This window comes from Cryptosporidium bovis (assembly GCF_009768925.1).
Source record: "Cryptosporidium bovis isolate 45015 chromosome Unknown contig_3, whole genome shotgun sequence".
NCBI classification, from domain to species: Eukaryota; Apicomplexa; class Conoidasida; order Eucoccidiorida; family Cryptosporidiidae; genus Cryptosporidium; species Cryptosporidium bovis.
In genome coordinates this window covers 23,599-35,773 of record NW_027125024.1, presented here as the reverse complement: position 1 = coordinate 35,773, position 12,175 = coordinate 23,599, and the positions used below count along the sequence as shown (strand labels likewise).

The 12,175-nt window shown below is 33.0% G+C and overlaps 7 protein-coding genes across 7 annotated transcripts; 5 read left to right on the top strand and 2 right to left on the bottom strand.

The window, feature by feature from the left end:
- Positions 1-391: 391 nt before the first annotated feature.
- Positions 392-1,936, top strand: FG379_002219 (kinase domain; the record flags this gene model as incomplete). The annotated part of the gene is made up of 1 exon (XM_067328088.1): positions 392-1,936. The coding sequence occupies one exon, from the start codon at positions 392-394 to the stop codon at positions 1,934-1,936; it is 1,545 nt and encodes a 514-aa protein (XP_067183627.1).
- A 364-nt stretch (positions 1,937-2,300) lies between these two features.
- On the top strand, positions 2,301-4,838 carry FG379_002208 (DNA replication licensing factor MCM3 like; the record flags this gene model as incomplete). The annotated part of the gene is made up of 1 exon (XM_067328077.1): positions 2,301-4,838. One exon carries the CDS (start codon positions 2,301-2,303, stop codon positions 4,836-4,838), a length of 2,538 nt encoding a protein of 845 aa, XP_067183616.1.
- A 71-nt stretch (positions 4,839-4,909) lies between these two features.
- FG379_002197 (fibrillin 2 syndatyly ems) lies at positions 4,910-6,724 on the bottom strand (the record flags this gene model as incomplete). Its single annotated transcript, XM_067328066.1, has 1 exon — positions 4,910-6,724. The coding sequence occupies one exon, from the start codon at positions 6,722-6,724 to the stop codon at positions 4,910-4,912; it is 1,815 nt and encodes a 604-aa protein (XP_067183605.1).
- Positions 6,725-7,111: 387 nt separating this feature from the next.
- FG379_002186 (uncharacterized protein) lies at positions 7,112-7,471 on the top strand (the record flags this gene model as incomplete). Its single annotated transcript, XM_067328055.1, has 1 exon — positions 7,112-7,471. One exon carries the CDS (start codon positions 7,112-7,114, stop codon positions 7,469-7,471), a length of 360 nt encoding a protein of 119 aa, XP_067183594.1.
- A 280-nt stretch (positions 7,472-7,751) lies between these two features.
- FG379_002175 (vacuolar sorting targeting 26) lies at positions 7,752-8,675 on the bottom strand (the record flags this gene model as incomplete). Its single annotated transcript, XM_067328044.1, has 1 exon — positions 7,752-8,675. One exon carries the CDS (start codon positions 8,673-8,675, stop codon positions 7,752-7,754), a length of 924 nt encoding a protein of 307 aa, XP_067183583.1.
- A 262-nt stretch (positions 8,676-8,937) lies between these two features.
- On the top strand, positions 8,938-10,554 carry FG379_002164 (uncharacterized protein; the record flags this gene model as incomplete). Its single annotated transcript, XM_067328033.1, has 1 exon — positions 8,938-10,554. The coding sequence occupies one exon, from the start codon at positions 8,938-8,940 to the stop codon at positions 10,552-10,554; it is 1,617 nt and encodes a 538-aa protein (XP_067183572.1).
- A 69-nt stretch (positions 10,555-10,623) lies between these two features.
- Positions 10,624-12,151, top strand: FG379_002152 (uncharacterized protein; the record flags this gene model as incomplete). Its single annotated transcript, XM_067328021.1, has 3 exons — positions 10,624-10,659; positions 10,714-12,102; positions 12,125-12,151. 3 exons carry the CDS (start codon positions 10,624-10,626, stop codon positions 12,149-12,151), a joined length of 1,452 nt encoding a protein of 483 aa, XP_067183560.1.
- Positions 12,152-12,175: the final 24 nt, after the last annotated feature.

The window sequence follows — 12,175 nt, the reverse complement described above, 5'->3', positions numbered from 1 at the left end:
AATTTATTTGAGATCTGTTTGAGATTTTTTTTACCTTGTCTTCCATAACAAAAGATATATTATAATCACAAATTTGTTATAATCACGAATTTGAACTGTTTTGACTAGAGCACTGTAGACAAGTTTAAAATCTCTAGTAGAATAAAACTGTTAAATAAGTGTGTGTAAACAGCAATAATTGCGAAATTTGTCTTTATTTTTACATATTAGTATTTTTTTAATGGTCAAAAGTTGCGCCCCGAGCATGAGATCTTGCGCTTTTAGATCTACATGTAATTTCAAACCTTTCAAATATAAGTAGTTCAAGTATGATTCCTTCTCATGGAAAAAGGTGCATTTTCAAATTATAATTCTAATTAAATATAATAGTATTGAGTAAATACGTGCTAAAATGTCCAAATGTGCTGGTTTGGGAGAATCTCAATCAAAGGAAAATGGAATATATAAGTATCAAATCAATATCACGACTAACAAGGTAATGGGTTCAGATAAATTTAATCGAAATATAAATTATAAGGAAAAATCCAGACTAAATCTTGAGTCTAACCTTGAGAGGAATTCCGATAAAATTGCTTTTTCACAAAAAAGAAAAGGAGATCCTTGTAATGAGAAAAAAGAGACAATTAAGAGAAAAATGAGAACAAAATCCTCTTTTTGTAATAATAAGGATGTAAACTCATACTTTAAAAATATTCAAGACACTTTCGAAGTAACTCCCGATACTCTACTTGGTTGTTATGCGAATCTTACAAAAATGGGGATGAGCATAGATGACTATTTCGTAATACTTTCGAGAATAAACAGCAGCAAAAGATCAAAGGAAAAACCAGGAATGATAATTGATCAAGACTCTGAGAAAATGATTAGTAGTCGTCCAAAGTTATATTGGGCAAAGCATTTAGCTACAGGCTTTCCTGTTGTAATTAAGGTTGTTACAAAAGCTAGAATATACTCCTCCTTTTCAGGTGATCATTCTATTTGGAGTAAATTGTGTTTTAAACTTTTAAGTCTTCCATACCATCCAAATGTAATGAAAATATACCAGATACTTGAAGATGATGAGCACTTTTATCTGGTTATGGAAGGGTTAGAAGGTGGGGAACTTTTTCAGTTCTTAATTACAGAACAAGCAATTCCAGAGGAAACTTGCAAATACATAATAAGACAGATTTTAGAAAGTGTAAACCATCTACATCGTTCTAAAATTTTACATAGAGATGTGAAACCAGAGAATATTATGTTTAGATACAAGAGGAAAGAGGAAAATGTATCCACTCCCAAATCTTCTATTTCAATTTCAACTGACGGAAGTTATATAGGGAATAGAGATTTACAGGAAAACGATAAAGAATCAGGAATAACACATTTATCCCTCAAATCATCCAAAGAGTACTTCGAGGTTGTGCTTGTTGACTTTGATACGTGTGAAATAGTGGAAGAAGTATCTCATGTACAAATGGTGAGAATGAAAAAAAGGTTAGTTGGCACATTTGGTTACTTGGCACCAGAAGTATTAAGCGGAGGTGATTATTCAACTGCATCAGACCTATGGAGCATTGGCATAATACTATATATATTGATGACTGGAATACCACCTCTAAGAATAGATTTAATGTGTGACTATTCAAAGGCAATGGAGGTATTAAAAGTAGTTAGTGATCAAGGTGGTTTTCAATTTGACGCTCCACCACTCCCCGAATTTCCTCTAGCACAAGATTTATGCATAAGACTCCTACAATGGGATCCAAAGAAAAGGATACAGTCATGTCAACAGGCATTGAAACACCCATGGTTAATCGATTCCTTTAAATACAACCCCGTTGGGCCAATCTACAAAAGAGCATTTATTGATATTGAGCCCGAATCAATAGATACTAAAACTTTAAATGAACAAAAACAAGATTATGAAATTGAAGAGGGTATAAAGGAAGAATAATCAATACTTACTTCCTAATAAATCCGTCAAAAATCTGAAATACACAAGCTGCTTCTCCACTTGAAAGAAAACTGAACATCAGTTTTTTATTAAATTGTCATGTAATAAATGACTAGGCAACTTTGAAATATGTGCTATCTTTAATTCCCTATTACTTCTTTATAGCTTTCTTTTGCTCTTATTCTGTGACATGGCTAAGGATATATATTATTAAACGGCATGGCATAAAAGCGCCCATTTAAATTTCCCCACACCTCATGTTTGAGGATAAGGTCTAGTATCATTTAATATGAACCAAATTTGATTAGGCATAATTCTGAAATAAGGCAGTTGTTTCTTGATTTAGTGCTAAAACCTTTTAAAAATGCATAATAGACTTTCCGACCAGGAGCTTACTGAACAACTTTCACAGGTCTACAGAGACTTCTTACAAAACGATGATGAATACTATTCGAAAATAAAACAAATTGCCATTGAAAACGTTGATTCTAGTCGCTTAATTGTCGAATTAAGCGATCTGAGAAGAATAAATGATGAACTCCCTCAGAAGATTATTGAAGATCCATATCTTTATGTATCTCCATTCGAAGAAGTTATAAAGGATTTAGTAAGTCTAGAGAGAGAAATTGAAAAAAGTTCAACGAAAGTGTTACATTTAAATCCAAGGGTTGGATTTAGCGGTTGGTTTGGGAGAAATCACCTAACTCCTCGTGGATTATCTTCAAAAAATGTAAATCAAATGGTGTGTGTAGAAGGAATAGTTTCGCAATGTTCAATTGTAAAACCTAAATTAGTGAAGTCTGTTCACGTTTCAAGGGGGCATTTAATAGGGCAAGAGAAAAAGGGTGAAAATTCTCTTAATACATATGTTGAAGTTAGAGGTCATCGTGATATTTCATGCCTAGTTAAAGACAGATACCTCCAGACTGGAGTACCTACAGAAGATAGTCAGGGTAATAAGATGGAAGTCGAAGTAGGTTTATGTAGCTACAAAGATAGTCAAAAATTGATTTTACAGGAGTTACCGGAGATGATTCCCACAGGTCAACTTCCAAGAAGTGTTGAGGTAATTGTTGAGGACGACCTAGTTGAATCTACAAAACCAGGAGATCGAATAAAAATCGTTGGTGTATACAAGCCACTTGGTAAAAAAGATGGGGGTTCACTAACCGGAATATTCAAGGTTGTGATTATCGCAAATAATATTCAGCTGATTAATAAAAACATATCGTCTCCTGACATTTCTCCACAGGAAATTAAAGTAATGAAGGAAATATCAAACAGAAACGATACATTTGATTTGCTTTCAAGATCATTTGCCTCATCTTTGTGTGGCCATGAGCATGTGAAAAAAGGATTACTCTTAGGTATTTTGGGTGGTGCAGAGCACAATCTTGATAATGGTACGCATATTAGAGGTGACATTCATACACTGTTAATTGGAGAACCATCTTGCGGTAAATCCCAACTACTTAGATTTGTAATGTTAATTGCTCCACTAGCTATTAGCACTACAGGTAGAGGTTGTTCCGGGGTTGGTTTGACAGCTGCAGTTACACACGATCCAGAGACTAAAGAACGAAGACTTGAGGCTGGAGCAACTGTTCTTGCAGATAGAGGGATTGTATGTATTGATGAGTTTGATAAAATGAGCTTTTCAGATAGAGTTTCTATTCACGAGGTAATGGAGCAACAAAGAGTAACGATTGCGAAGGCAGGTATACAGGCATCATTGAATGCAAGGTGTTCAATTTTTGCGGCAGCAAACCCTGTTTATGGACAATTTGATGATGGGATTGAATTGAACAAACAAATTGCATTCCCAGATTCTCTTTTATCAAGATTTGATTTGATATTTGTCATAAGAGATTCTAAAACATCTGAGCATGATCGTAGAATCGCATCACAGGTACTTGCACAAGTTCGTTTCAATAAAAATGCAGAGGACGCGGATAAGTTTGGCAAATCAAGTAACATTGTTATTCAACCTGAAATTAATGAAGATGGAGTATCTGATACAAATGACATGAATAATATCTGGCAGTTTTCCCCATATACGGGTGGTACTGATAAGTTCCAGGGGGGAAGTGGTCAAAATAAAATTCTAAGAATGTCATTTTTAAGGAAGTATATTCATTATTGTAAATATGTCAGGAATGTTCCCAAAATCTCTGATGAGGCAGCAGAGTTGGTAGCAAAAATATTCACTGGTTTGAGGGTTAAATGCTTAAACAAGTTTAATGGAACTTCTATGTGTACCACGAGGACCTTGGAAGGAATAATCAGGCTTGCTACTGCACATGCGAAACTAAAGATGCGTGACTTAGTTATATCCGAAGATGTATCAGTAGCATTTGAATTATTAAATTATGCTCTTTTTGGTGAAGTTGACGCAGGTGATTTCTTGAGTGATCAAGTATTCGAAGAGGATATTTGCAATGATCCCAGTGGAAACGAGGACATCCAGAGGAATAAAAAAAGGGAACAAAAGATGCATAAAAGGAGGAACAATGACGAATCTGAAGTTAGTTTGGTTGCCCCTCCACCGACTTCAATAGTAACTCCAAACAGAGAATTAAACTTTAGGGAGTTCACTGACCGTGGACATCAAGTTGCCCTGGCTGCGGCGAGCATACTTATGGAAAGTAACACTAATGTTGATGGCCAAGGTTCACTACCGAAAAAAAGCAAATTAATAACCGCCTGCATTGCAGAGCACTTTTCAGACTCGGGATTAGAAGCTATGCTTGAAAGTGAACTATGTTCTGTTATTTTCGAAAAGTTGACTAAACTCGGAAACTCACAAGAAATAACTCATGATGATATAAAAGACGTGATAAGAACGTTGGAAAAGGAAAATAAGATAATGATTGTAAATGATACTGTATACTCTATTGTCTAATGATTAATTATATCTAGCCCATAGTTAACTTTTTATTTTTATGAAAAATCAAGTATACTATATTTGTTGTATCAGTAAACTTTTTTTCTACTTGAATTTGATCCTATTTCATCTGGCACTACAACAGTAGAATAGATTGGATGGCCATATCCATTTTCTATTTGGTTCTGCATTGGATAATAAAATGCACTATTGGCATTTGTAACCATCCTAGGAGGTGGCGGAATTCCACCTGCAATAAAACCTGGGTTGATATTATAAGGTTCTATTATTGGTTTGTTCTGATCAACCTTCCTGGTTGTATTTGAGATTGAGCCTGGAACCCCAGAAATCGTGTCATACCACTGATATATTTGCTTTGCCATGAAGTTTGCATTACTTTGTATCCCTTCTGAAATATCAATTGGATTTATTGCGTTCACTTGTCTCGTCCCAAATTGATTTTGAATTACTTCGAAAGCTTTTTTATTCTTTTGTTTTCTCCATACCTCATACGCATGAGAAAATCCAGCCGGGCACTTGTAATCACTTACTTGTGAAGTTCTGTTAGTTAGGCCGTTGTTAAATGACATTTTTCTTAGAAGAGAAGCAGATGAATCTTGGCTTCTGGTTCTGTACCCTGGTTTCACTTTTTTCTCTGTACAATATTTCGGGCCGGAAATTATTCCTGGAACCACCTTCGCCTCATACCTTGCTGCTTTAAAGAAACAAAGTTTATTGAACATATCGAAGCTGAAAAAATCGCATCCTAAATCCAATTGGCATTGTAATTGGCAATCGAGTGCAGTAGATAATGACCGTAGAACCTGTAATGTATATCCGGGATACTCAATATCTGATTCAAAACAACCATTATTATATATATCATTACTAACGGGGTAAGACCCCTGAAAACTTTCTACTCTTTTAATCCTGGAACTTCTCACTATTTTAATTTCCCTATATTTACGTTGATCAGGGATATTTTCATAATGTTCAATGTGGTTCTCATCATCATTAAAAGGTTGGTATTTCACACTTTCATTTTTCTCTTCAACCCTCAATATTGGAGAGACGCATTCGTATTTATCTGGTGGAGCAAGGTCCTTGCAACACATATTTAGGTCCCCACAAATCATGGGTTCCTCTTCACATTCATTTAAATTAATACATATTTTGTTGTTTACTGGGGATGTGATATACCCAGCAGATCTAAAACAATCACAAACATAGCTTCCAAGAGTGTTTATGCAGCTAGAAATACTTAAATCGCATGGGTTACTTTCTAAACACTCGTTTATATCTATGCAAGTCTTGCCATCAGAGTGTAGTCTATACCCATCTGAGCATTCACACTTTCCACGTTCGTCTTTATCGCTAACACAAAGTTGTGAACAATCATTAAGTCTCCCATTGTAATCATTACACTTATTGATTGGACGACACCTTCCTTGGTCAAATATTAACTCCCTATTTAAACATTCACATTTGAATGACCCCTCAAGATTGATACAAATTGTTGAGCTTGGGCAGGCACTCAACTCTAAACATTCATCAATGTCGACACATTCATTCGCTCTATTTTCATGTTTTCTATATCCATTTAAACACTCACATTCATAACCACCTATTGTATTTATACATCTTTGATTATTTTGATTACAAGTATGAGTACCTAACTTGCATTCATCTATATCCCTACAGCCTGTTCCAGTTAATAATCCGTCTCCTTCAAAACCATATGGACATCTACATTTAGGTGCTCCAATAAATAGTGTTTCTACATAACATTCTGCATTTGATGAACATGGATTATTGCCAATTGTGCATGCATTCAAACCTTGTTGAATTGATTTCGATATATTCACAACTATATTAAGTAAGAGTAATGCTTTATTTGTGAACATGGATTCAAATCTCACGTAATAACTTCGAATAACATTTGAAGAAAAAAAAAGTCAATTCACTAAGATTTAAATATTGTCCCTACAAGTGTTAATATCATTTTAAGAAGAAAATGGAATCTAACTATTTGTTGGAACAACCCGGCAATTTTCGAAAAAAAAGAAGTGCTCGAAAAAGAGATAACTATTATGGTTTGAAATAAAAAAACCTCATTCATACAAAAAGAAATGGAACCATTTAAATAATTATAGGTGAAACTACTCAAAATTTTCTGGCGCAACTCAAATGAGGATCGTTTAATAAACATTCCGAAGGTAATTAGCGAATACCTTATCTCTCTCAATAACATCTTAAACATACAACAAAAGCAATATTAATAGTGATTCTTGATGACTACGAGTGTATATCGTTGTAGAAGATGCGGTCTACCCCTTTTTAATGATAACCACTTAGTTGAGCACTTACAAAATAAAACTGTTGATAAAGACAGAGAACAAAACCAATACAACGAATGTACGTCAATATTTATTTCACAAATGAGCTGGATGGAAAATTTTTGGATGGAAAAAGGAAAAATAATGTGCCCAAACTCGAAATGTGATGCAAAAATAGGATACTATTCTTGGCATGGAGTAAGGTGTTCCTGCGGATTTTGGCAAACCCCTGCCTTTCAAATCCACAGGTCGAAGGTCGACTATTTACCAGATCCGAAAAAACACTTTAAAGTTGCTATGAGCCTCTATGAGTAATGTTATAAAACTTGAGGAGCCAAAGTAATACTCTGTTACTTCTTTATTGAGAAAAATCCTGTATCAATATTTAAAAAATACAAAATTTAGTGACAATTGTTTAGAGCTATGTTTGATATAGGATAGTTTTCCGCCTAATCATCAGACCGTGAAGTGACATTTTGAACTCAAAATTCTGAGATAAAACCGAAGTGGAAATTAAAATTAATTAATATTGAAGATAAATTTAGCAATATGAGATACTCTAATAACTTCAAAGGGAATTACTTTATTTCGTTCATTAGCCTAGTTTCTTTCTCCAAAGTGTTATTTCCTGCCTCTTAAAATAGCGTCTATCTTCCTCATCAACAATAATTAAATTCAAAAAGTATCGGACTGACAATTTGTTTTGTACGTTTTTATATGTCGGCGTCAAGTCGCAGCCACATAAATACATTCTTAAAGGAATGAATTCTTGTCTTGCTGGAGCACCATCCATAATTTCAAACTTAGAAAGTACTTCCGTTTCTGTAATTGCAGATGAACCTGAACCACATGTTTCAAGTCTAATAACGTCAATCTCCATATATTTAATTTTGAGTCTCACAATAGAAAAGTACACCTTTCCCAATACAACATCTTTCAGGTGGTAGGTTGATTTATTGTATTCCAATTCGATATGCAGGCAGCCTTCAACACCGACCTCCATCTTTATTCCCTCATTTAACTTATTGCTAATCGGAATTGAACCAGGTACATGCTCAGTACCTACATTCTGAACTACAAAATCTACTTCTTTTACAATATTACCAGCAAACGCTCTGAGAACTGTCAATCTGATAAAATACCTTAGTTGTATATTTGCTCCATAATAAGTTTCGTATGGTTTATCAACCGCATTAAACCTCCATTTGTAATGTTTGGTTTCATATAAGCTTCCAGATGGCTCAAGATCCTTAGTAATAGAAAAAAAATCATATGAGGATGATTGATCATAAATAACATCAATTTGGCCGATAACCTCAACTCTAATCCCCTGATGATCCAATTTTTTCCCGGGCCTTATTGCAACAGTTGCTAGACCACTTATATCTTCTCCATCACTAAAAATTAAACCCTTTTCACCTTTTCGCCTTCTACTCAAAGATGCGAACTTTCTTCCCACTTCCTGATCAATTGTGAGCTCTAAATTACATGCATTAATTCCAGATAGAAACGAAAGCATTATTTGTATTTTTAATGCACCAGACTAAGAAAATGATTATTATAAGTGACACCCTCGGTTTTTATTTTTCAACGCCAGAATTGTGCGCCACTCGCAAGTTTATTAGTATGTTTAAAATAAAACAGATATTCTGTAGCCTATGAATTCTAAAGGTGAGGAACTATTCAAAAACAAGGTTACCTTGAAGTAAACTTGGGATATGATATCTTTTATATATCTTGATAATCATTGAAGGCTCTAAAATTGTGTTCAAAAATGAAAAATGGTTAATATGTTTCAGTTTGTTGACGTAATATCATTCAGTCTGTTGTTTGTTGCATCAAACTCAAGTATTGAATTAATCTATCAGAATCAACCTTTGTATACTTTCTACATCCTACTTATAACAATCTTTATGTATATAATTAAATATTTCCTGGATAACTTAAACAAAGGAGACTTTTTTTTAATACATAACTTTTCATGTCCACTATTGCTATACACTATTACAAAGTCAAATATCAGTTTAGGAACACAAGTATCCGACTTAATAAAATTGTTTTCTATTTTGATTTCTATTACTGGCATTTCGATATATATATTGGGTGAGAAAGTTGTTATTTCTTCATTTTGTATCAAATATCTTTATTTGTTTGTTATTATGGTTTCCTTTAATTTTTTTACTGATTCAGAGATCAATGAAATTCATTCAAACCACATTGTTATACTTTCAATAATATACTATTTTGTTATATTGAAGTCCATTTCTTTTATTATCGACAAGGAAGAATATTATACTAAGTTTGGAGAATTCAATATCTTTTCTCAATTAATTTCATCATCATTTCTATTTTCCCTTATAAAAATAATAAAAATTAATGAAAAAAAAAGTTTGGAGTGGGAATCGTGTATAGCACATATTACGTTTATAACGGAAGTACTTTTACCTCTTATTTACTTTGGAATGAATACATTGCTCACTGACAAAACATTAAATAAGATAAACCATCAAAATCTCTACCTCAGAAAAGTTATTGACATTGCATTAATTATTTTGGCCGTCTATTTCCCAGTTTCTTACTCAATTAAAATTGGAATTGAGGTTATTGATTACATATTTAAAATGATTTTATCATCTTTTTCAATTAGAATTCTTCTTCTTTACTGGGTTTTTACTGTCTCTATAACAATACTACTCCTATCTTCTTTAAACCTGACTCTTATTTCCAGTACTAAAAGAGGTAAAGTAATACTTAGGAAGGCTTTTCATCTACTCGTTGTTTTGGTATTCATTCCCCCAATAATTATTTATAAAAGATCCGAAGGAAGCAAAACTGATGCAGAATGTCTGTTAGCATTCACTGTTATTTCAATATATGTGTCATCAAATTTATACATTATTCTTGAGATAACTAGGAAATGCAAGGCAATAAATGGATTAACTAAAGTGTTAAATTCTGTGTTTATTCTATTTATAGACATGAAGGATAATTTAGATGGTTTTGTTGTGACACATATTTGTTTATTAATTGGAGTTTCATTTCCAATTATTGTAGAATTTTCAAATCACAACAGTAGTCAGGCCTTTGATGTAGTTTCTGCCGCAATTGGAATTGCAACAATTGGAATTGGAGATACATTTTCTGCATTAGTTGGTGTAACGTTTGGTAGCGTTTCATTGCCTTGGAACAACAACAAAACTTTATTTGGTATGGTATCATTTATAATATCAACTTTCACTTCCCTTGTTATCCTGTGCAACATTTCTCTAAATAAATATAAATATTCTGACTTGTTTTTAGTTTCATTTATATCATCAATATTAGAGGCATATACACTTCAAATTGACAATGCAACTATTCCTTTGTACACGCTTGCAATATATTTTAATATTCGTTGATTTTTTTTCGTTTATTTTCTTCTCACATTATCCCCTCTCCCCACCTGTGATACATTTTTCTGTTTTTTAATGAAGCAAAATAAAATCGAGAATTTAACTACGGCCGTAAGTTGTTTGTATAAACGTTAATTTATGTGTATATCATAACTAATTTCCTAGGTTTTTGATAATTTATTTCAGAGTCATGATGGTTCCGGTAAAATTTTCAATTTATTGCACTTGAGGCTTCGTGAATTCTTACTTAACACACAATGTGAATGTAATTATTATGAGCGAAGCGGATTAAGCTCATTCAAATTATCCGGAATAACTTTAAAAATTGGAAATCTATTGGATCAAATTGTCAACGACAATACCAGCCGTTCATGTATTGTCTTCGGTAACTCATGTTCTGGCAAAACTAGTTCACTGTCGAAATACTTCTATCAGAAAGGTTTAAAAATGCCCACAGAGACTATTATAATTCATATTAATTGTGTAAATTTTGACGATAATACGTTATTAACCGTATTACTTGAGAGATTAGATGAATACTTCCCGATGCATAGAAAGCTTTTTAGTGGTCATCAGAAAATATCTATTCTGAAAGAAAGGTTGATTGGTATTTCAAAATGTGGATACTTAGTTATTTTTGTTTTAGAAAACTGTGAAACTATTATCTCTGACTCTCTAAATATTAACCATTTCAACTCAAACTCCTCATTTCATTCAGTTAGACAGTTTGCACTATACACTCTAGTGGATATCATGCATTCTCCGGAGATAAACCTAATACTAATTTTAAGTACCTCAATGTTTGATCTACCTAGTTTCTTTGAGAAAAGAGTAAAAAGTAGAATGTCTCAAAGAAGGATTATTATGGAAGAGTTATCAAATGAAATAAAAGAGTTTAACATTGGATACTTCACTAGTGAACTATCCGAGTTGTTAAATATTGATGTTTGTGAGAATACAAATCATTTTTTACGAAAATCAATAGAAACGTATAATAAATCAATTAATGAGCTTATTTCATTTATTTTTGCAGATGATTTCTCAAGAAATTTTACCGATAGTTTGGAATGCCTCGTGGAATCTGGTTTAACGAAGTTAGACCTACTTTTGATAATTGCCTACAAATTTTTGCTTATTACACCCCAGTCCTCAAATAAGGAGATGCTCGAAATATTTAACATTGAAGAGAAAGATTTAGACATTATCAAAGGATTTAGACATGAATTTCGATCGATTACTCAAGGTGACCTCTCCTTTGAGTATATTTTACAAAAAAAATTTGAGGACCTCAGCATCATCCAACATACTATACTCGCAGGTTCAATAAGAATTATAAATTCAGGATTGGAGATCATAACATTTAGAAAAATAGTCCAGGAGATAAACAAGTTAAAATTACATAACTACTTGCAAAAAAATGTATCTGGAATAAACTTTGAGCACTCTGAAGACTCGTATAAATTGTCATTTTTATTACTAGTAAAAGAAGGAATAATAGAACCTATTTCGAACTATGATGGCTTTCCACATAGAACTTTAGTGGAGAGAGCTCCCGTGAAGTTTACACATTATAAAGTTTACTCTAAAATTGTTGACAAATTAAATATACCTACCATTTTACTTTATT